The 25,762-nt window shown below is 41.9% G+C and overlaps 1 protein-coding gene across 5 annotated transcripts in view; it reads right to left on the bottom strand.

Moving 5' to 3' along the window:
- Positions 1 to 25,762, bottom strand: part of kctd5b (potassium channel tetramerization domain containing 5b) — a 34,192-nt gene that overhangs the window by 6,146 nt on the left and 2,284 nt on the right. For 2 of the 5 annotated variants that reach the window (XM_020453702.2, XM_031798973.1), the window contains exons 2-6: positions 9,909 to 10,017; positions 9,663 to 9,754; positions 6,653 to 6,748; positions 6,361 to 6,465; positions 375 to 500 (exon numbers count right to left, since the gene is read on the bottom strand). In XM_020453702.2, the coding sequence (XP_020309291.1) occupies positions 375 to 500; positions 6,361 to 6,465; positions 6,653 to 6,748; positions 9,663 to 9,754; positions 9,909 to 10,017 (528 nt within the window). Of the gene's footprint in view, positions 1 to 374; positions 6,749 to 9,662; positions 9,755 to 9,908; positions 10,018 to 25,762 lie in introns of all 5 variants that reach the window. The other 3 variants (XM_031798974.1, XM_020453703.2, XR_004204416.1) reach the window with 2 other exon arrangements.

Raw genomic sequence — 25,762 nt, forward strand, 5'->3', positions numbered from 1 at the left:
ACTGTACACTAAATGACCGTACTGTCCTTTTGATTTTAGATACAAAATGGTTGACAGTTCATTTGTAATGCTATTACATTTATTTGTATAGATTAATTGAAGGGTAATTCTCAGTAAATTAACACTAACCAAAGTCAATTACTATTTTTTTTAAATATATACTTTTCAGAAAATACCAAATTCATCAACTATTTACTCTGTGCAGCAGTCGAAGCCTATCTGCTTCAAAATTGACTCTTCTATGAAGGTAGACATCAGTAAACTGGGGATAGTTAGTAAATGTGTTGCATTTAGACATCAGAACAATCCACCATTCAGACAAGCTTGTCATTGGGCTTACTTTCAGTGTACACACATCTTAGGATGGGGCTCACCTTGGCTTTCTCACTGGGCTCACTGTTTGGGCCATATGATTGGTTGTGCAGCTCCTTGGAGACGACACACAGGAACTCAGATTGGTCCTCGTTTCCGTAGTTATAAGAGGATCCAATGCTGACCAGCTGGGGGGGGGGGGGGGGGGGGGGGGGGAGAAAGAGAGTTAGCTTCAGAGAGAGAGAAAAGAGGATTACAGTGTAGATGTGAAGAGTTTGAACAGAAATTAAAAGCATTAGAGAATACGTAGAACATACATGAGACAGAGCCAGAAACAGATCAGAACAAAAGATGAGTTGGCTACAGACTCCAAATATGTAGAAAGTAATTAATGTGTGTGTGGGTGGGTGGGGGTGAGGGGTCATATTTGCTCCCTTAAGATGTTAGTTCCTTTTTAAACGGACACAAAGCAGACAGGGATACCAGGACATTAAACAAACATGCAGACGGTGAGGTGATACGATGTCATGCAAATACATATTTGACAAGGTCAGACAAACACAAAATGTTCCTCCACTCAGTCGAATGCTTTTAACTTTAGCGTTCAACCAGTCAGCGTGCGCACATACACTATATACACACACAAAAGTATGTGGACACCCCTTCAAAAAAATGTGTGTTTTCAGCCGTTTTAGCCACACCTGTTGCTGGCAGGTGTATTAAATCGAGCACACAGCCATGCAATCTCCATAGCTTAACATTGGCAGTAGAATGGCCTTACTGAAGAGCTGTGATTTTCAAAGTAGCACCGTCATTGGATGCCACCTTTCCAACAAGTTTACCACAGTCAACTGTAAGTGCTGTTATTGTTGAGAAGCAACAAGTGGAAGGCCCCACAGGCTCACAGAAAGGGACCGCCGAGTGCTGAAGCACGTGAAAATCATCTGTCTTCAGTTGCAACACTCACTACCGAGTTGCAACGTCAGCACAAGAACTGTTCATCGGGGGCTTCAGGAAATGGGTTTCCATAGCCAAGCAGCGTCACACAAGCCTAAGATCACCACGTGCAATGCCAAGCATTGGCTGGAGTGGTGTAAAGCTTGCCGCAATTGGACTCTGGAGCAGTGGAAACACGTTCTCTGGAGTGACCATCTGGGTTTGGCTGATGCCAGAAGAACGCTAACTGCCTGAATGTATAATGCCAACTGTAAAATCTGGTGGAGGAGGACTAATGGTCTGGGGCTGTTATTCATGATTCGGACTAGGCCCCTTAGTTCCAGTGGAGGATAATCTTAAAGCAACAGAATACAATAACATTCTAGACGATTCTGTGCTTCCAACTTAGTGGCAACAGTTTGGGGAAGGCCCTTACCTGGTTCAGCATGACAATACCCCCTTGCATAAAGTGAGGTCCATACAGAAATGGTTTGTCAAGATCGTGTTAGAACTTCACTAACCTGCACAGTGCCCTGACCTCAAACACCTTTGGGATTAATTGGAACGCCGACTGCGAGCCAGGCCTAAATGGCCAACATCAGTGCCCGACCTCACTAATGCTTGTGGCTGAATGGAAGCAAGTTCCTGCAGCAATGTTCCAAAATCTAGTGGAACACCTTCGCAGAAGAGTGGGAGGCTCTTGTAGCATTAAAGGGGGGGACCAACTATTGATGCCCATGATTTTGGAATGAGATGTTTGACGAGCAGGTGTCCATATACTTTTTGTCATGTAGTGTATGAGAACTTAACAGTGTACTCTGTAGGTGTGTATGTCTCAACATACAGACTCATTAGTCACTTCTGCAGGAACCCTGTTGTTGCCAAGAGACGTCTCACACAGGAGGCGAAAGTATTAGGCTACTCTATAATCAATGCTAAACGTTAAAGTTAGCAGGTACTGTACCATACCTTCAAGTTTCAATCTGAATAATAATTATATTTTTGTTGTTGTTGCAAAACGTTCCCCAATGAACACAAACCAGGACTGGGTGGCTCTGAAAGTAGGGCAATAGGTTAGCGGAGTGCGTATGCCCAGATCGCAGGACTCACTGCTGCTGAGCCTTAAGCTAAAGGTCGAAGTGTTTTAAGGGGCTTCCCATCGGGAACCCTATAAGAAGATTAGTGAGATTCCTGCTCCGAGGGAGATCCAGTGTTCGTTCTTACCCCCCCAAAGGGATAGTGGGGCCAGGGGAGATTCAGAGTTTATCCGCGCACACTTATAGCCTGCACACAAACCCCCCAAAACCCTAAAAGCGCTGAATTGGGTCATTGCAATTACCAACTCGGAGTCAAAACAGAGTGTCAAGCAGTAACTGGTGTTAATTCCCCAAAACAAGCATACATTTGAACATTACACATTTAGTCAAATTTGATGTTTTATGTTTGTGTTTTGAACAGATATTTTTCTGCTCAATTTCATTCACAGCAAATGTTCATAAACATTTTCTGTTATTCATTCAAAGATACTCAAAGGCTGAGAAATAGGAGATTGAGCTAAATTGGACATGGCGGTATGACCTACGTTTTATTTTACACTTGGTCCCTTTCAGAAATTGTTGGTGAACTCGGTTTGGGTTAAAGTTTGGTGCAATGCGAACGCTCCAAAATAATTCAGATCCCTCAAAAGAGCCCCTTGGAGCAAGCCAAACTGAATCCATCTCGAGAGGTGGTCTGAGTTCGGTTGGTTTGAAGACCACGGTCCGGTTCTCTTTTTCAGTGCAATGTGAACCCAAAGCTCTCCAGGCTCGCTTGTCATTGTTACCACACCATGTAGTAGGCTACTGCAACACCGTTTACCCTGCTATAACCCCTCACGTTGGTGCCACAAACGAGAGAAGATGTGCAGGTTGGTGGAGGAAAACATGCGTGCCGTTCCTGGACATTAGGCAGCAATTTAAGGATTCCAAAATATGGATGTAGTTAAACAATGTTTAGATTTAGAGCTCTAAACATTTTTTAAACGTTTGTTTACTCGATTGTGGGGCTTGAATAAAGTAACATTTGATGAAAACCACACAACTAGATTACAAAATCAACACAAGCTCTTAAAGGGGCAGTATCCTACATTGCATATACAATTTTCAAATAAAGCAGTTAATATTCTGCCATTTACCCTGTTACCAGTCATATTTACATTAAATATAATAATCTTTTGATTAGAATGGTCTTTGATGAACTAAAATCTATTATCTTCCAACCGGTTCTTATGGTATGGCTTATCCTAAACATTTACCCATAGTGGATTGAGTCGATATTGGAAGATGAGCTTGGTTCATTTCTAAACACAGCAATGTGAATGTAAGAGTACTCTGACCACAATTGTTGAAGTGAACTGGCAAGAGAGCAGAGTGCTCATTCAAAAAGGCAAGGGCAGTGTGAATCGTTTCGTTCTAAACAGAACCATTACTCTATTAGTTCCATTCCACTGTTCTGACTAGCAAAATATAGTTCTGAACCGGTTTGAAAAAACCCAGAAAAAAAATACCCATTATGGTTTATATGGTTCCTTTGTTCCTTTTTAAAACCTCAAATTTACATTTAGCTCAACACTAAATGACGTCACCAATCAGCGCAGATAGAGCAGTTTGCTATGGAGCGGGCAAGCTATTTTCATGCATTGGACCGACAAGTGTAGGGCGCGAGACGTGACAATTATGCGGGTAGGGAGAGGATGGGAGGCTTGAAGCACTGGGCATCTTGTTGTTATGACATGCATAATCTGAATTAGGCCAACAGAATTATACCTACGGAGGAGCGGCTTCTATTGAGAAACGTTGAATGTCTGGACCAGAGCTGGCTAGCGAGCTAACATGCATGTGTGTGCAGCGCGGCACCAGAATTAAAATAAAAACATCTTACCTTTCTGTAGTTAATACATCCACTGAATTAACTATAGTATCCTTACCTAGCATTGAAAAGTTTGATCCATTCTTCTCTAATAACCCCCCCCCCTAATTTCTGAAACACACCTGTAACATCAGTAGGCTACAGTAGAATATAGTTGAATATAGTTGAGGGGACCATTAACAAACCTACAATTTCAAGAAGCTATTTGGAATATATTTTCCAGGTCCTAGAATGTTCTGAAATATTCAGGGTACATTGATGTGAGTTACTACCTACATGTAAAATAATTACAATTGGCAAAACATGTACTTATGGAGGTTTTCATCAGACAGCAATGACATGCTAAAATATGGATGTTAGCTAGTTAGTTGTGTGGCACAAAGAGATCGAAAACGACCTAATGTTATCTGCAGAAAACCCTCTCGGCACACATGCAGTAAAGAGATCAATGGAACGCAGACCGTCGTGGCTAGAAGAAGGACGCCATCATTGGTGTCCAATCAAAAACAGTCCAGTCCATCACGATTTGTGTGTTCTAACAGGCCCACAGTGTGGTTAGTAAAATCCGATTAGGATACATTTGGCTGTGTTCCCTACATAATATTTAGAAGTCGTCCTTTTCGGGTTTATAAAAAAAAAAAATCTCTGCTAAATAATAACTCCCGTTTTGTATAAGCTGGTAGCAAAGCTAGTGATATAGAAAAATTGGTGGTGGTAGTTGAATTAGTTTGAGTGTAATGCAGTTGATGATGACATGAACAAGTTTTGGGGTTGACATTCACACAAGCATTATACTCAGATTTTTACCTCAACATAGTGAAATGCATAAACAACCTAAATGCAGGCTAATTTTGATGGGCGGCAATGAGGAGATTCTGGATCTATCCCCAAGGGGAACTCATGTGCGACGTTTACATTGGATAAGAGTTTGTTTTTGTCAATCTATTGTGTCTGTCTTTTGTCAATGGTATTCGTGTCTAACAGTCATCCTTTCAAGTATTGCTCTTCGAGTGAAAAGGGAAATAGCCTGTGAGGATAACGACCATTATATAGTTTAAATACGCTATCTAGATAACCATCCATGTTGAGTCTATGGGAATGCTAACTGCACAAATGTCAGCGTTTAAATTAAATGTACAAAATGTATATCATTTTCCTCATGTTAATAAATCAATCTTTCAGATTCTATGCAGTTTGTTGAATAACTTGAAAAAGTGTGATTTATATCTAGCGACTACTTCTCCCTGGCTACATAAGGTGAATAGTCTAATCAGGCTTCAATCTCTTCCTTCTCTCATCAACTAGCATGGGTTAAAAGAATACAGGGTTGACGATTTCTTCTTAAAATCAGCCATACATCCCTTTGTGACAGGGGGAATGGCAGCTTGTTGTGTGCAACAGGGGATGGCAATTGAAACATTTCTAGCCTGCCTATTTATGAGTCACAGGGTTGACGCGTTTCTCTCAACCTGCTCAGTTTTCCACCACGAAACACTGGAAAATGTCCAAAGAGTAGAACCAGCTCACCTGCTTTTAGGATTTGACTATTAGATAGTCACTATTAGATAGATATTCAAATGTTAGATCTTTTTTTTTTAGGAATAGTTTCACCATTTTAAAAATGAGAGTTCAGTTCACGTAACAGGGTTGACCTTAAAATGAGGGACAGACGTAAATGAATCACTAATCACATGAAATAAATAATCTTCAGAAATGACTGTCAAAGCAACAAAATAACTAGGGCTTTATTTTGGGGATTAAGTGGGATAAAAATCGTCCTAGAAGTGACACAGGGTTGAATTTTTGCACTTTCGCAAGCCTTTTTTCATATAAAAAACTGATTTGAATAAATTCTCGATGTGGTCTATATTAAAAAGGGCAGTTCATATAATGTAACAGGCTTTTAAAATACCATATTGCCACACAATGTCTATAAAAAAAACAATAGATCTTTGTGGAACAACCTGCATATCACCAACAAACTGAAAACAAAATTGTAAAGGGGGAGGGGATAATCAAACAGACATAGAAAGGGTGCTGTGTTCACTTGGGTCCTTTGTTGAACAGTACACATCTTAAAATTGAAATCAACTCAAAATGGCTGCCTACTGTTCATAGAGTTGGGACAGAGGCCAAAAGGGTTGTGAATGGGTACATAGGGGACATGCAGTGACCAGCCCGTGGACGGAACATTGTGGGACACACCTCTCCGCTGTGGCTTGGGAAAGTAGACTCCTCCCCCTTCACCTCCCTTGACACAATCAGCAGAAACTCTGACTGCTGGGCCCGCCCGTAACCTATACTGACAAGCTGCAACAACCAAATCAGAGCACAGAGGGATGCCCGGATCACGTATAAGACACAGAAAATGTAACAGTTTTTTTAATGTTAATTTCCAATTCATGAATTGGATTGTTTGGGCGTTGAGGATTATGGGTCGAGGGAAGTACAAATAAAAGGAGGACATTTGGCTCCTCGTGGTGAGAGGCAGCGTTACCTGCTCAAACTTCCAGCCGTCAGACATGGTGGACACCATCTGGGTGAGCTCCTCCTCCTGGCACTGCAGCACCCGGTACACATGTTTCACTGGAGCCTGGGGAGAGAGCAGGGAGACGAGAGGGTTTTCGAGTTGAGTGAATTCTGGCTACACACACGATGGAGCAGGTGCATTGATTAACAGTGCACTCGCAGCCAAAGGCCAGCAATCCCAGGGGGGGGGGGACAGATAATGATTTTTCAACGCCGATACCGATCATTGGAAAACCCCAAAAAGCCGATACCGATTAAAAATCGGCTGCTTTTTATTTATTTGTAATAATGACAATAACAATACTGAATGAACACTTATTTTAACTTAATATAATACAATAAAAATCTATTTAGCCTCAAATAAATAATGAAACATGTTCAATTTGGTTAAAATAATGCAAAAACAAAGTGTTGGAGAAGTAAAAGTGCAATATGTGCCGTGTAAAAAAGCTAACGTTTGAGTTCCTTGCTCAGAACATATGAAAGTTGGTGGTTCCTTTTAACATGAGTCTTCAATATTCCCAGATAATAAGTTTTAGGTTGTAGGACTATTTCTCTCTATACCATTTGTATTTCATCTACCTTTGACTATTGGATGTTCTTATGGGCACTATAGTATTGCCAGTGTAACAGTATAGCTTCCGTCCCTCTCCTCGCCCCTACCTGGGCTAGAACCAGGAACATATCGACAACAGCCACACTCGAAGCAGTGTTACCCTTGCAGAGCAAGGGGAACAACTACTCCAAGTCTCAGAGCGAGTGACGTTTGAAACGCTATTAGTGCGCACCCCGCTAACTAGCTAGCCATTTCACATCGGTTACACCAGCCATTAGGCTGATAGGCTTGAAGTCATAAACAGCACTGTGCTTGTGAAGAGCTGCTGGCAAAACGCACGAAATTGCTGTTTGGATGACTGCTTACGAGCCTGCTTCTGCCAACCATTGCTCAGTCAGACTGCTCTATCAAATCATAGACTTAATTATAACATAACACACAGAAATACGAGCCTTTGGTCATTAATATGATCGAATCCGGAAACTATCATTTCGAAAACAAAACGTTTATTATTTCAGTGAAATACGGAACCGTTCTGTATTTTATCTAACGGGTGGCATCCATAAGTCTAAATATTATTGTTACTTTGCCCCAACCTTCAATGTTATATCATAATTACGTAAAATTATGGCAAATTAGTTCGCAATAAGCCAGGCTGCCCAAACTTGCATATACCCTGACTCTGCGTGCAATGAACGCAAGAAAAATGACACAATTTCACCTGGTTAATATTGCCTGCTAAACTGGATTAGTAGTTATAACTAGTGATTATCATTGATTGTTTTTTTTATAAGATAAGTTTAATTCTAGCTAGCAATTTACCTTGGCTTCTACTGCATTCGCGTAACAGGCAGGCTACTCGTGGAGTGCAATGGTTAGACCGTTGGACTAGTTAACTGTGCGGTTGCAAGATTGAAACCGCTGAGCTGACAAGGTGAAAATCTGTCGTTCTGCCCCTGAACAAGGCAGTTAACCCACCGTTCCTAGGCCGTCATTGAAAATAAGAATGTGTTCTTAACGGACTTGCCTAGTTAAATAAAAATATATAATTATTTATTTTTTTAATCGGAACTCAGCGCCCAAGAATATCGATTTCCGATTATGAAAACTTGAAATCGGCCCTAATTAAATTGGCCATTCCGATTAATCGGTCGACCTCTAATCCAGCCTAACTAATGCAATGTAAAACTTGACAACTTTTTTCCCTCTGGCCTCTGTTGATTTAGTCACCCTAATTCTGGCCATCCTACAAAAGGGTACACACACCAATAACTTTTGAATGGATTATGATAGACATGAGGTTTGGACCACTGGTTATCTACATAATTAACAAACTCAGCAAAAAATAAAAGGTCCCTTTTTCAGGACCCTGTCTTTCAAAGATAATTCGTAAAAAATCCAAATAACTTCACAGATCTTCACTGTAAAGGGTTTACACACTGTTTCCCATGCTTGTTCAATGAACCAGAAACAATTAATGAACATGCACCCGTGGAACGGTCGTTAAGACACAAACCCCCCCCATCGCTGGATCAGACAGGACTGGCAAAAAGTGCTCTTCTCTGACGAGTCGCAGTTCTCTCTCACCAGGGCTGATGGTCGGATTCGCATTTATCGTCAAAAGGAATGAGCATTACACCGAGGCCTGTACTCTGGAGCGGGATGGATTTGGAGGTGGCGGGTCCGTCATGGTCTGGGGCGGTGTGTCACAGCATCATCGGACTGAGCTTGTTGTCATTGCAGGCAATCTCAACGCTGTGCGTTACAGGGAAGACATCCTCCTCCCTCATGTGTTACCCTTCCTGCAGGCTCATCCTGACATGACCCTCCAGCATGACAATGCCACCAGCCTTCCTGCTCACTCTGTGCGTCATTTCCTGCAAAACAGGAATGTCAGTGGTCTGTCATGGCCAGCGAAGAGCTCAGATCTCAATCCCATTGAGCACGTCTGGGACCTGTTGGATCGGAGGGTGAGGGCTAGGGCCATTCCCCCCAGAAATGTCTGTGAACTTGCAGGTGCCTTTGTAGAAGAGTGGGGTAACATCTCACAGCAAGAACTGGCAAATCTGGTGCAGGGTCTCTGAGGAGGAGATGCACTGCAGTACTTAATGCAGCTGGTGGCCACACCAGATACGGACTTACTTTTGACCCCCCCTTTGTTCAGGGACACATTATTCAATTTCTGTTAGTCACACGTCTGTGGAACTTGTTCAGTTTACATCTCGTTGTTGAATCTTATGTTCATAAATATTTACACATGTTAAGTTTGCTGAAAATAAAACGCAGTTGGCAGTGAGGACGTTTCTTTTTTTTTGCTGAGTTTATTTTAACCATTGGTCAAAAGATACATATCCTTACAGAAGGGATAAGAGTTTTGAAGAAATACAAAAATCAATAGCGTGCGATTGGGAAGTTCACCTACCTGTGATGTTTTGCAGTCTCGTTCCCTGATCTTGTCCTTGAGGAGCTTTATTAATGATGTGATATTGTAGAATTCGGCTTCCTCCAGGACACCTTCAAAAACACACATTAAGAATCCATTCTGGCAGGAATGAGCAACATAATAAAAAACAGACTGCAACAGAGGATACTTAAGAGCTGACGTTGGAAACCAACAGCTTCACTGTGCACATTAGTAGCAACATTCATCTCATATGTCTAGTCTTACCTTCCTCTGCCAGCTCCCTGTTGAGCACCAGCTTGCCATGCCTCAAGTAGTTCAGTACCGGCCCAAAGTATGTGGGGTCTCTGTCTATGAGATAGGCACCAGTGTCATCCTGTAAATGGAACAGATAGAAAATAATTAAAGTCAAGATTTACAGTTCACCATTGTCGGACGAAGACCACTGAGTTGAGTGAAGAGAGGAAAACCACTGGACAGAAGTTAGAACACACAAAACCACACTGCATATATCAGGAAACAGAAACCCCAACATAAGCCCATATGAATGATGGAGGAAGCTACTGGGCTCATAATCCCTGCAAGTGTTGAGGAGTCACACACACACACACACACACACACACAGCCGTCAACTATCACCTCTAGCCTTTATTCCCAGAAGCACTCAGAGTTTGATCCTCTTGAGCTCATAACCAGTGGGCATTCCCATATTCCAGTAAGTACTGTGAATAGAACATCCTGCCTTTATGTACATATCTACCTCAAATACATTGTACCCCTGCACAGTGTTCTGATACTGGTACTCCCTGGATATAGCTATTTTCTGGTATTTTATTCCTAGTGTAACCATTATTTTTAAACTGCATCATTGAGATGGGCTCATAAGTAAGCATTTCACAGTAGTCTACACCCATTATATTCTGCATATGTGACAAATAAAATGTTATAACCAGTGGTTATAACATTTTATTTGTGAAATGCTTACTTATGAGCCCATCTCAATGATGCAGTTTAAAAATAATGGTTACACTAGGAATAAAATACCAGAATAGAGCTATATCCAGGGAGTACCAGTATCATAACACTGTGCAAGGGTACAATGTATTTGAGGTAGATATGTACATAAAGGCAGGATGTTCTAAATCAAAGTACTTATAGGAATGCCCACTAGTGATAAGTACTGCGATTAAAAATATATATAGATATATATATATATATATATATATATATATATATATATATAAAAAAAAATCTTTGTCTCCTGGGGGAATGGGTTGTTGAAACAATTAGAGCAGAACAGAATGAAATTTGGAACAGGAGACTGAATCCACAGAAGGGACCAAGAGGGAAAACACGACTACACAATCTTCAATGCAAAACAAGACCGAACAAATTACACAACCACCCTCTTCATTCCATTGAAAAACACAGAATTCATTGAGATTGCTGACAAACTATCTGCAGTTAACACTAGTCCACCGAAAACAGGGAAAAAAAAGAGATAGTTCAAGTTACAATTAAATGGAAATGGTGAGTGAATGTCATTCACCAAAAATGAGAAGGGGGGGGGGGTGAAACCCAAAACAAATGTAACGCAAATCTCGTTAATGCAACAGGATGTGTGAGTTTGCATACTTTTTAGTACTTGGCCTCAGCGATCTAGACAAATTAGCTGAGGCATTGGGCTGGCAGCTGTCCCAACATAATTTACACAACACACGCTTCATTTTCATACTTTCCAGGCCTTGGTCAAACAAAGCTAGGCAAACACACACCTCTTCCTTCGCCTTTGATAGACTGCCATCAAACGTTGTTAAACCCATTAGGTCTTTCCAATAATGAGAAACTCTCTCAGAGCATTCCCTAAGGTGCTGAACCTGAAGATTCGTGGCTGACTGACCTCCTTTCCACTGCAAAAATACCCCACTGGACCCCCATGGGTTATGAACTAGTCCAAATGCTCTGCGTATCAGTTCCTTAATATTCTTCTGCACACATTCATTTAACCATAGTTACAGGTGGAAAGTACAGGAGAACAGAAATAGGTCAGTTAATAAGACTCATTTTCTGGTGTAGCAGCACCTAAAACAAACACTTACAAACTTAAGTCCTGCTAAATTAAACAGATGCAAGTACATAATGAAAACATTACTGTGCCATGTTTGTACTTTGTGTGCAGCAATGAAGGCTCATAGACAGTTTTAAGGACAAGCCACCTAGATTTAGAAGCAGGCATCTGTGTTGCCATATCTGTACATCGTTTCAGTCTCTGGTTGATGCGTCAGCTCTGAGCTGAACAAGTGGCCTATCCTAGTGTTACGCACATGTCAAGAGTGTGCAAAGCCGTCATCAAGGCAAAGGGTGGCTACTTTGAGGAACCTCAAATATAATTTTGATTCGTTTAACACTTGTTTACTACATGATTCCATGTGTTACTTTATAGTTGATGTCTTCACTATTATTCTACAATGTAGAAAATAGTTTTTTTTTTAAATAAAGAAAAACCCTTGAATGAGTTGGTGTGTCCAAACTTGACTGGTACGGTGCGTGTATATATTTTCTAAGAAGTCTGACCGTTTAACAGTTTCCCCACCCGCCCGCTTCTTCTTCCACCATTTTCAAGGCATACAGTCACCAGGCTCACAGACGGTGCGCATTTAGCTGAACAATTTATGATGGATTAATGTCTCAAGTTCTAAAATGAACAACTCCTTTTAGAAGCCCCTGAAAGCTTTCCCTTCATAAGAGGCCGTTAAAGAGTTCCATCATGGCTGGGCTGGCAAGGGGGGGGGGGGGGGGGGAAATCACTCCTGTCCAAAGCACTCTCTGGGTGGGGAATATTCTTGTAGAGGAGGAGAAAACAGGCACAACGTAAAATATTTACTCTGCCTCGGAAACCATCAGTCGACAGGGAGACCGAGACACAGCTTACTGCTTCTCGATTACGCGACCGACTGAGCTGGCTAACTTCTGGAATGTTCCATCACCATGCGGCCGGGCCACCAAGGCATGTACAGTCATCCATGGCATGTACAGTCATCCATAGCATGTACAGTCATCCATAGCATGTACAGTCATCCATAGCTAGCCAATTTTTGCAAGTGCCCTGCGGTGGTGCCGACGTGCCACTGGTTCTGGTGATTTGTGGCATGGTGTTTAGAGCGTGGCAGTGTGAAGGCAGCAGTGGAGGAGCAGGGAGCTGGTAGTGTTAAATATTATCACTGCCTCCCTCCCCCAGTGTTCAGGCGGGAACCCAGCGCTAAATGCGGGCCGCACATCTCACCCACGTGGAGAAAGCCTTCTCAGCAGGAAAATAGAGGAATATGAAAAGAATTAGATGCGAAAGGAACAAGAATTTTATGCAATGGAATTCTTGAAATATTGATGTTGCTCTCAAAACCGGAGAGCTGGAATGTCACTTGAGTGGCCTTGCATTTGGTTCAGATGAGTAGTCTGATCTCACATTAACAAAGGAAAAAGTGATGAGGTTCTGTAAGCTTATGGTCCTGAAGTCATTAGATAGCGGACCATCCACAACTTACCTGACGTCTGACCCAGTATACTTGGCTGATAAAATACTTGTTCTACCGGCACTTTAAATTAGCCAAGAACTGTGCACAAAAATCAACTAAGATATGTGGCAGAAAGGACCCATAAGTCAGGTGATTATCTAATACTATTCCAAAAAAATAAAAGCAGGAAGAAGTGTCTTAAAATATAGATGCAGTTCCCTCTGGAAACAAGAATTTGGGAGAATCTTAGTTGTGGTGACTGTGCATGCGAGTGTACTACACCACCCTACACACTCTCTCCCTGGCTTACCCCAATGTGCAAAACAGGCTCCAGTCAACATGAATAATGCAAAGCTCCTTCTGAAGCGCATCAGGCTAGGTAACTGAAGACCAAGGTACTCATTTCCTAAGGTGGTAAACACAATACTGCATCGCCAAAAATAGTCTTTGGTGCTTCCTGTTCAAGTGAAGGGATGTGAAGTGACCAACAAAAAAAAAAAACTGGCCTTGCACTCCACCATGTGCAAAATGAATTCATGTATAAACATTTTTTGAAAGGTGTTGGCTATAGGGCTGACTATGGTTGATGGGAATAGCTCTTTTTATATTGAAGGTAGCCATTAGTCAAAGCTGCTGGCAGACAGGGATATGTAGTGCATTAGCCTGAGAGCCCAATCTGCACTTAGGCAGGGGATTGGGCTGGGCTGCTCCATTTATGATCAGCTGTTCACGTTTGGGCAAACCACCCAAAAACACACTGATTTAGGCTATTGAGAGATTAGGAGATTTGCATGAGCAAATGAAAATATGAAAGGAACTGAGAACAGTAAATCCAAGGGAATGTGTGGTAATGGAGATTAACGGTGCTAGTAGATGAGCGCAATGAAATATGATGGAGCATTACGAGAAACGAAACGCACACGGACGTTTTTTTTTAAAACTGACAAAACAGTGCTGAGGCGGAGGTAGTGGTGGAGAGTCGACTCCAAAATAATTGATTCTTCGACTCCTTGCCCGTCGATTCCCCGTGTCGACTCCCATTTCTGTGTGTCAAGAATAGATTCCGCTAGGAAGACTTCTCGGCTCCTAGGAATCAGCATTTTTGCAACGGAGGAGAGTGTTCTCGGAAGTAGCCAACGGCAACTACTCAAACTCTTGCATCCTTCACAGCAAATAAACTTAGGGGAAGGGCATAACTAGACAAGTAGGCCACCAAGCAGACAATCAGAGCTGAGCATTGGTAATCAAAAGCTTTATTTCGCAATTTCTTGGCTTACAATAGTTTCGCAAGATCATTACGTAGGGGCTAATCAATGAGTAGGCTAGCGTAAACTACTCCACACGCAACAGACCGAAGACTGAACATGCACTCATCTTTCATAGTGAAGCGAAAGAGCAGGCGACAGCGAGAGAGAAGGGGGCAGGCAGACAGGCTATATACTCACAATGCCTCGTAAATTCACCAAAAGTATAGGATTAGACTATCAATGAGTATGGCAAAACTATTCTACACTGAACAAAAATATAAAACGGCAACATACAATTTCAAAGATTTTACCGAGTTACAAGGTAAATCAGTCAATTTTACAAAAAATTAATTAGGCCCTAATCTATTGATTTCACATGACTGGGAATACAGATACGCATCGGTTGGCCACAGATATAAAAAAATATATATATATCCACGCCCCTACTTTAAGTAAAAAAATTAAATAATAATAATAATAATAATAACTGTCCGTATCTGGTGTGGCCACCATTTGCCTCATGCAGCACGACATCTCCTTCGCATAGAGTTGCTCAGGCTGTTGATTGTGACCTGTGGAATGTTGTCCCACTGCTCAATGGCTGTGCGAAGTCACTGGATATTGGCGGGAACATGCTGTTGTACACGTCGGTCCAGAGTATCCCAAATATGCTCAATGGGTGACATGTCTGGTGAGTATGCAGGCCATGGAAGTAGTGAGACATTTTCAGCTTCCAGGAATTGTGTACAGATCCTTGAGACACAGGGCTGTGCATTATGCTGAAACAAGAGGTGATAGCAGTGGATGAATGGCAAATCGCTCACCCACAGCGGTCTGCCCAGTACAGTTGAAACTGGGATTTATCCGTGAAGAGCACACTTCTCCAGTGTGCCAGTTGTCAAAGGTGAGCATTTGCCCACTGAAGTCTGTTACGACACTGAACTGTAGTCAGGTCAAGGCCCTGGTGAGGATGAGGAGCACGCAATAAGCTTCCCTGAGATTGTTTCTGACAGTTTGTGCAGAAATTATTCCGTTGTGCAAACCCAGTTTCATCAGCTGTCCGGCTGACTGGTCTCAGAAAATCCTGCAGGTTAAGAAGCGTATGTGGAGCTCCTGGGCTGGCATGGTTACATGTGATCTGCAGTTTTGAGGTTGATTGAATGTGCCTCCAAATTCTCTTAAACAACATTTGTGAGAAATTAACATTAAATTCTCTGGCAACAGCTGTGGTGGATATTCCTGCAGTCAGCATGCAAAATGCACTCTCCCTCAAAACTTGATACATCTGTGGAATTGTGTCAAGTGACAACAATACACAATTTAGAGCGGCCTTTTATTGCCCCCAGCACAAGGCCCATCTGTATAATGATCATGCAATTTACTCAGATTCTTGATGTGCCACAACTGTCAGGTGAATGGAATATCTTGGCAAAGGAAAAATGCTCACTAACAGGGACTAAAGAGAATGAGAGAAATACGATTTTTGTGCGCATGGAACATTTCTGGGATATTTTATTTCAGCTTATGAAACATGGGATCAACACTTTACATGTTGTTTATATTTTTGTTCTGTATACATTGTGCCAGTGAATTGAAATTTACCAAATGTCTGTTTAATTAGGCCTAAATGTGCAATTAAAAGTATTGTGCCTATAGTTTATTTAATGAAACCCTGGCTGTTAATTTCCTAGGCAATAGATCGCAAAGCGACTGAGCTAAACGTTTTGGAAAGGGCAAGTTCACTTCCTCATCCAGTCTCAAACGCAAATACTGTTTACCAGCTAAAAATCTATTTATTAGGACGAAAGTCTACCATGGATCGCTAAAATAATGATTATGTCAATTCCACAATTTAAATATTATGGGGACACATATAGGCTGCTTGGCAGCCAAGCACGAGTTATTAGTGTAGCCTATTATCTATCGTCTAGACATGACCTTGAAACATCTTCACGCCCAGTTACAAAAACCTCCACTCCAAGCTGCTGTCATAAGTGCAAATTGAATAAATAAAATTTAAAAAACACAGGTGGCAGTTTGGAGAATTCGTGGATTGTGTTTTAAATGCTCAAAAGTACGGTACAATGCGCACATGTTCCTTATTACAAACATATATTGTGCAAAATATGTTGTTCAGTTACTATTAATACACTGACCCTCAGTGACTGCCAGCCGCGGCAGCTCCGCCTCAGTGGGCGCAAAGGCCGTGCAGATCGTGCGCGAATTGCCAGCCATTTGCTACGAGGGGGAACTGCCCATAGCAAAGAGCACAAAGTAAATGGACCGTCCTGGTGCAATCAGTCAGAACTTCTGGAGCTCCGCTCTAGTCTCCTCCCAAAGAGTCTCTCGCACGTGACCGTAGGTTGAAGATGGGAACCTAAACGTGACTAGATCTGGTCTATCAGATGAACCTAAAGCAAAATGTAATTAACTTGTAAATAAATAAAAATCATAGAAGCCTGGGACCTGAAACCAGACAACTACAACGAACAAGAGTCGAAGGATTGACTAGCTAGAGCCTTCACATCGCGGATCTAGTAGTACAAAAAAAGCATGAGCAATTTTAATGTGGTTTGTCAGGTTCTACTGTAGGTGACAGGGCAAACATGTGCAGACTATAACAGCATAAAAGCAGGTGTATCAAAGCATAATCAAATTAATGAGCCAGCTAGAGTAATTGTGCGAAGTAGAGAATTTGTTAAGCAGCTAGCTAGCTATATAGTTAGCTCCCATGCCAATGTCAAGACTTTTTAAACGCATAACTAACCCGGAAATATGAAGTTACTTCAGAATGAACGTTAACTGGTTAGCGCATCATGCTTTTTAACATTAAGTTAGATAAAGTTTTCACTTGCATTTGCGTGCTTGTGGCGTTCTCCCTAATGCTCTCGTTCGTTCGTGAGCTGTCTGCTCGTTCTAAATAGTATAATCTATCCTGTTCAAAACAATGGCAGCATGTGCAGCAGTGTTCATTCGGTTTTTGACATACCAAAAGTTTAATAGGTGTATTGATGTTGTTCAAATGCACAGATCACTTTATATTTTTTCAAAATTAACTACCGGTAGTTCGAAAACTAGCATTACATTTCTGTCATGCTGCTTTGTTGACAACCACAATCTCGCGTACCGGGTATTCAGCGGCCGCAGCTGTACTAATTCCGTCCGAATAGGCTATAGCCTATAAACATGGCAAATAACAGGCTCATCTGCATAGAGTGCGCTGCATCATCCAATGGGATCTGTCAAGGCTGCGCCCAGCAGGAATATTCTAGTTCATACACCTCACCTATTTTCATACAAAATAGGCCTTTATAAGTTAATAAGCTAAATGGGCAGCATCATGCTCATGCCAGTCCGCTCTAGAAAGCAACATGTGTCTTCCAAGTAGGACTGCAATAATGAGGTGGTTTGAACGTGTATGCGCACACAGCCGTTTCAGCTTGTTTTGGGAGTCAAGCAAAAAAAATATTCTGGAGTAGTTCCCCCCCTAGGCGGAGGGGAGAAGTGACATGCAAACTGCTGCTGACAGATGGACGAACAGAGTAGGGATGGGCATTGGGCACGGTTATTCGAATACTACAATATTCATTTATTTTTGACAAAGATTTTAGGCCCATTTCAATGAAAAGGCTGTCTAAAATTAAATTATCTCTGTGACATTGCTACATACAGGGATAGACCATGACATTACAAAATGTTAGTAAAACAAGTTAGTGTGCCCCATAAACAATAAGTACCGGTAGCCTACACACTTTCCCGTGTGAAGCTTGTTATTGTTGATCAATCAAAGCAGCACTACTGTCAAGAGGCTCCATGTATGCAAAATTGAATTACAATTAAGTTGGCTAAATGAGTAGGCTAAAATGATTAACCCACAGGTAGGCTGTTTAATATGAGTGGTAGACAAGGACGCGAGGAGCGCAGCAAAAGCCTCAATTAGCCTTGATAGCTGGCTCACTAACTTAACTGGCTAGTGTAGCTAGCTTGCTTCTTTAAAAAAAAAATATTTAATGCAGTCAAGACAGACACTCACAGCAACAAGTTTGTCCAACTTGCGGGTTGGTTTGGCTACTTTGTATCAGACACGCCCAAGTGTACAACTGCAGCCCGCAATTTGGGGCCTTCCTGCATCAACTCAACCGTGTTCCAGATAAAACCGTGCCCGACAGGCGGGGACAGTCTACCGGTCGCCCCCGTTTCCAGCTAGCACAGAAGGCGGAGGGACACAGTGTGCTAGCTCGCCTACACCTCCTTTATACCGGAGTCATCTTTGCTCCTGCATGCCGAACACCTGCCCTCAACATTAACAGAATTGCAGGAAAACGATGCCCGACACCCGGGGGCAAAGGACACTACCGGTGTTTACTAGCTATAGCTTGCTACCGTTGTCGACCCTGCCTCTTCTTGTGGGGTTTATCAGCGGTTGGCATTACACGTTATGGTGAATTACCACCATCTACTGTATGGAGCGCCACTGCCTATGAACTGTAATGAAACAGCAGGGAGCAGGTCTCGAACCCTTAACCTTCGAGCCCGAGATCCGGCGCGCTATCGACTTTGCCGCAAAAGCATGCTCATGCGGCACGGTCGATTTCCGCGCTTATAAACCCAGGGTCGTTACACTACCAAAGTCATAGCAAAAAAAAAAAAAAAGAGGATGCAGATGTAGGAATGCCCACATACAGGAACTCCGAATTTCAGACTGCAGTTCCACCCTTCAACACTGGCTTGTGTTCTTATCTCCAACAGTGCAGTAGTATGTAACAATACACACAAATCTAAAGTAAAATAATGGAATATATAACTTATATAACTGAGAAATGTCAAGAGTGCATTGACTGAAATACTGTAGATACGCATGAGTAAAGCAGTATGTAAACATTTAATAGTGTAACACTAGTCACTTTAAAAAGGGACCAATGATTCCATGTCTATGTATATAGGGCAGCAGCCTCTAAGGTGCAAGGTGGAGTAACCAGGTGGCAGCCAGCTAGTGATGGCTATTTAGCAGTCTGATGGCCTTGACATAGAAACTGTTTTTCAGTCTCTCTGTCCCAGCTTTGATGCACCTGTACTGACCTCGCCTTCTGGATGATAGGGGTGTGAACAGGCCGTGGCTCAGGTGGTTGTTGTCCTTCATGATCTTTTTGGCCATCCTGTGACATCGGGTGCTGTCGGTGTCCTGGAGGGCAGATAATCAGAGGGCAAACTCTTGGGCAGACCGCACCACCCTCTTGGTTGCCATACAGCCCAACAGGATGCTCTCAATTGTGTATCTGTAAAAGTTGAGGGTTATTGGGGCCAAGCCAAATTTCTTCAGCCTCCTGAGGTCGAAGAGGCGCTATTGCGCCTTCTTTACCACACACGATAACAAATTATCAGTGATGTGTATGCTGAGGAACTTGAAGCTTTTCACCTTCTCCACTGCGGTCCCGTCAATGTGGATAGGGGCATGCGAGCAAGTCCCCATTGACGAAAAATGTTTTTTTTTTAAACACGCATTCCGACTATCCGGATATGCAAACAAAATTAACGATATAATAGTGTAATCATTTCAAAATGCCCAACCCTAGAACAGAGGCCACTGATTCTCACCCAATACAAGCATACAGCCCATTCAGGGAGGGGAGTGACATCATCCCTTGGCTCCCCACCACACTTGGAAAAAGGCTAGAACATGAACTAAGCCAGTGAGAGAGACATCCACACAAGCTGCTCCTTACAGACCAGACACACAGCCAGAGGGTGAAGGGGACTAAGGATGGCAGTCAGTGTGTGTGTATGTTTAAAAACAGAGCTAAAGTGGGAGAAAGGATAGCAAGACTGACAAAAAGGAGAGAGATATGTTGGATATTACGGCATTTTCAGGGCAGGTTACTAGGCCTATTAGAAACAGTAACAAAGACAGCAAAATAATATTTCTTTATTTTTGCCATTTTCTATCTGGCTTTTATTTCAGCTGTCCGTCAACTTCCCTTGCACTATGACAAGAAAATCTAAATTGCATGACAATCTTATTTGTAGCTAGGCCTACCTCTTCTAGCATTCTTCTCATTTAAAAAATGTCACAGCAGAACAATATTGGTCTACATTAACTCACGTTAACCTTGAAAAAACAAGTGCATGCATTTCATTATTATCATTGTGTGTGAGCAGCATCACACCAACTGGTGCTGCCCATACACAACTGCTTCTTCCTCTATGCCCAGCGGATGAATAGGAAATTCATCACACGTGGCTGGAATGTCATTCATGCAAGCATTCAAACCAGTTAGCCAACGCAGTTGGGCACTGGTTCATTCCTCGCCATACAGTAGTCTGAATCCCTTATGCCGCATTTCCATTGAGGATTTACCCCAGTGTTTTAGCCAAAAAGCTCAGACTTCTGTTTCCATCTACACAGGCCGGCACCCGTCTCTCACTGGGCCACGGCTGATGGACCAGCTGACTTGGAGCCAACTCAAGGCCCTGGGTACTTTTCAGATTATTGACATAATAGCCAACTGGACTGGGTCGCACACGTCCCACAGAATGTGGAACTCCTGTTTGTTCAGCGCACTGTTGACATCTGACACCGGAAATCCACGTAGCACATTGGGGCGAAACAAAGGAGCCCCATTCATTTTCAATGAAGGGAAGCTATGTGGGAAGGGGACCATTGGGCGATAATAGCATGGCTAAGGGAGCATGAACAGGGAGGGACCAAAGTTGGAGAAAGCTGAACATTATGTAAATATTCTGCTATTGACCAATCGAAGCTCGCTATAGTTTCCAGCCCCTACTGGATTGTCTGCTGATATCTAGCGCCAACGAGGGTGAAACAAGCATGGCGATCCAAATGTACTTGTTACACGGATCTAGGCCATGACTACCAACATTTTCACATGATTCTACATGTAAAATCAGTTTGCACTCAGTTCACAAGTACTCTCGGCAAGCAAACGCCATTGTTGCGTTCAAGCCTTAAAACAACAGTCTTGAATGATGCAGAGGTTGTTAATTCTGCTCGCCACAAGTATTTAGTGTCACAAGCCTGACGGAAACATAAAAACACTAGTAGTGACGGGCATTCCGAGTCTTTTCGGTGAGCCGGCTCATTTCACTCCATCCAGTAAACAAGTATGCTTATTTGGCTCTTCGTTCAAAATGCTTAGAAAGAGCAAGGCATTATGGATGTGACATTTGCACACAAAATGAGAAACAAAATGTCTCACAGAATTGACTTATCAAGCATAAATGAAAATGTTAATGTGTATATTTGTAGAACCCTATAGGGGAAGAGTAGACAAAATTACAAACATGTAAGTAGTATCATTGAATTAAACAACAACTTGCGTTATGGATGTGACATATGGACAGGCATTCTTGGGAGAATGACACATTAGCAAAAGTCGGTGAATCTCAAAGTCTAAAGGTAAAATATTAATAGCCACTTTGAAAGTAAGGCTTGGCTACACACAAAACCAATGAAAAAAATAAATAAAAAAATAAACATACACTTGAGGAAAATGTACAGTCGTGGACAAAAGTTGAGAATGACACAAATATTAATTTCCACAAAGTTTGCTGCTTCAGTGTCTTTAGATATTTGTCAGATGTTACTATGGAATACTGAAGCATAATTACAAGCATTTCATAAGTGTCAAAGGCTTTTGACAATTATATGAAGTTGATGCAAAGAGTCAATATTTGCAGTGTTGACCCTTCTTTTTCAAGACCTGCAATCCGCCCTGGCATACTGTCAATTAACTTCTGGGCCACATCCTGACTGATGGCAGCCCATTCTTGCATAATCAATGCTTGGAGGTTGTCAGAATTTGTGGGTTTGCGTTTGTCCACCCGCCTCTTTTGACAATTGACCACAAGTTCTCAATGGGATTAAGGTCTGGCCGTGGATTTCCTGGCCATGGATACAAAATATCGATGTTTTGTTCCCCGAGCCACTTAGTTATCATTTTTACTTTATGGCAAGGTGCTCCATCATGCTGGAAAAGGCATTGTTCGTCACCAAACTGTTCCTGGATGGTAGGGAGAAGTTGCTCTCGGAGGATGTGTTGGTACCATTCTTTATTCATGGCTGTGTTCTTAGGCAAAATTGTGAGTGAGCCCACTCCCTTGGCTGAGAAGCAACCCCACACATGAATGGGCTCAGGATGCTTTACTGTTGGCATGACACAGGACTGATGGTAGCGCTCACCTTGTCTTTTTTCCGGATGCCCCAAACAATCGGAAAGGGGATTCATCAGAGAAAAATACTTTACCCCAGTCCTCAGCAGTCCAATCCCTGTACCTTTTGCAGAATATCAGTCCGTCCCTGATGTTTTTCCTGGAGAGAAGTGGCTTCTTTGCTGCCCTTCTTGACACCAAGCCATCCTCCAAAAGTCTTTGCCTCACTGTGTGTGCAGGTCCACTCACACCTGCCTGCTGCCATTCCTGAGCAAGCTCTGTACTGGTGGTGCCCCGATCCTGCAGCTGAATCAACTTTAGGAGACGGTCCTAGCGCTTGCTGAACTTTCTTGGGCGCCCTGAAGCCTTCTTCACAACAATTTAACCACTCTCCTAGAAGTTCTTGATGATCCAATACATGGTTGATTTAGGTGCAATCTTACTGGCAGCAATATCCTCGCCTGTGAAGCCCTTTTTGTGCAAAGCAATGATGACGGCCTTGTCCTCAATGATCTCCAGCCGTGTCCTCATCAACACTCACACCTGTGTTAACGAGAAAATCAATGACATGATGTCAGCTGGTCCGTTTGTGGCAGAGCTCAAATGCAGCGGATTTTTTTTTGGGGGGGTGGGGGGGGGGGATTCAGTTCATTTCAATGGCAAAGAGGGACTTTGCAATTAATTGCAATTCATCTGATCACTCTTCATAACATTCTGGAGTATATGCAAATTTCCATCATACAAACTGTGTCATTCAAAACTTTTGGCCACAATTGTACAATTATGTGTGACTGTGCAAAATGTGTGTTTATATAAAGATATATTCACCAAACGTCATCATAATACTTTTGTCTTCATCTGAAAATGCACTGTACCTCAAAGAACCAAGAAATAACCAGTATATTGTATAGTTATTGCATAGGCTATTAAAGTGTACTTGTGAGTCCCATGAAAGCCCAAATGTGGTAAAAAAAAATGCATTTACAATTCCTCATTTGAAAATCTCGGATTTTCATTGCAAATCAGTGTGGCATACATCAATCAGAAATATTTGCACTTTCATAATAACACTAGAGGAAAATGTTATGGATGTGACAGGGACCCAAAAGACAGTTAGCAAATGACACTGCACTCCATTTTAAATGTACCAAATGACACTGCACTCCATTTCAAATGTACCAAATGACACTGCACTCCATTTCAAATGTACCAAATGACACTGCACTCCATTTCAAAATGTACAGATGTTATCACCTACTGAGTAACAGAAAACACTGTTAAAAAAAGTGTATTTTTAAGATGAGGCTTTGTTTTGATCTAACACCCTTTAATCTGCCAGCACAGGCTCTGTGAAACAGTACCCCGTCCCTATATTGTCCACAAAATGACACAGGAACTGAACAACTTGACCTGCAGCCACCCAAGTCTGGTCGTCCTTGGCTGGCAAGATGTACACAAATCGTTCCTCCTCAAGAACTGCATTTCAACAGCATCTGAGTCAGTCTCTCTGTTACTAGTCCCACAAACTGCATGTATGTATGCATGCACACACACACCAAACATTAGCAACACCTTCCTAATTAAGTTGCACTCCCCCTCTATAAAAGGTGTCGAAAGCGTTCCACAGGGATGCTGGCCCATGTTGTTCTTGATACAGACGGGAAACCGGTGCACACCCAGCAGCGTTGCAGTTCTTAACACAAACTAGTGCGCCTGGCACCTACTACCATACCCCATTCAGAGACACATTTTCGTCTTGCCCATTCACCCTCAATGGCACACATACACAATTCATGTCTCAATTGTCTCAAGGCTTAAAATATCCTTTAACCTGTTTCCTCCCATTAATCTATACAGATTTTAAAGGTGATTTAACAAATTACATCAATAAGGGATAATGGCTTTCATCGAGAGTCACCTGGTCAGTGTGTCATGGAAAGAGCAAGTGATCTTAATGTTTTGTAGACTCAGTGAATACCTCTAAACCTAGACTCAGTGATTGATACACTGATGTCATTCCCTTGTTTGAGCTAGCTGGACTCATTCCTTCTCTCTACTGTATCTTGACATATGTCATTTTGCTGAGGTCTTTCCTATTTAGGGTTCATCTTAATTTTCATTATGTGAAATAGTAAAAAGGTTTAATTAAAATATAAACTACCCCTGGTGCAGGGTTTGCACTTTCATAAACATTTCTTGTCAGATCGACAATCACCTCAGGCTTGACAGCTGCAGTTCACAAGCACGTGCAGGACAGACCACACAGATATATTGTCAATGACAGGGTACCCTCAAGGAAGTAAACAAACTCAGCATGACCGGTGAAATTGTATGGATTTTTAAGAACTTAATTATGCAATGCTCCAGTTAGCAGAACAACATAGCTTGTTTGCAAACAAGCACACTTCGGAAGCAATAGAATGGGCATGAACATTTGATCATGTGATACAGTGTTGCAGACTAGTGAGTCATTGATCATGTCCGTTACGCTTAGAACGAGTAAGTTACTGACAGAGAAAAGAAACCAATTATACATCACCTAAGCACTTGATTAAAGTTAGCTTTGCACAGAAAGTTTGTATACAATCATAATTGAAATGCGTCCACAATAACAACCTTTCCTCAAAAACGTTACGATTGTAACACTGCCTATCCAAATCAGCGTTCTTTCTATACTAGCACTCAGACACATTAAAAAAATATATTGTTTCATTAACCTTCCTACTTGGTCAGGAACACAGGGGGACAAATGATTACCAAAACAAATTCTGTGAGCCATTGCCAAAAGCTATGAAATCTGGTTGACTGAAAAAACATATTTTGAGACTGTATCCTACTTTGTAGTAACAATTACATTTGTCAAATTGAACGTTGTCTTTAAATACACACATTCAAGGTAAATATGAATGTAGTTTAATTAGGAAATAAGCTATTTTGTTTTTTCATGCTCAGGTTGAACTTACAATTTAAAAACATTGCAAATCTACAATTTAAAGCACAAAAAGTTAGGCCACCATTATGTCACCCCCTGAAATGTGCAGTCAAATACATTTTTACCTGGTAAAATTCTTAAAATGGCCTGCAAAAAATAAAATAAACTTTCACACTCCCCACTATTTGTTTCTGCAGTGAGGATTCACCACATTTAGGTAAAAAATAATGAACATATCTGCAGAAAAACATTGTTTTAAACTCA

The sequence above is a fragment of the Oncorhynchus kisutch genome, linkage group LG20, assembly GCF_002021735.2.
Source record: "Oncorhynchus kisutch isolate 150728-3 linkage group LG20, Okis_V2, whole genome shotgun sequence".
Taxonomy (NCBI): domain Eukaryota; kingdom Metazoa; phylum Chordata; class Actinopteri; order Salmoniformes; family Salmonidae; genus Oncorhynchus; species Oncorhynchus kisutch.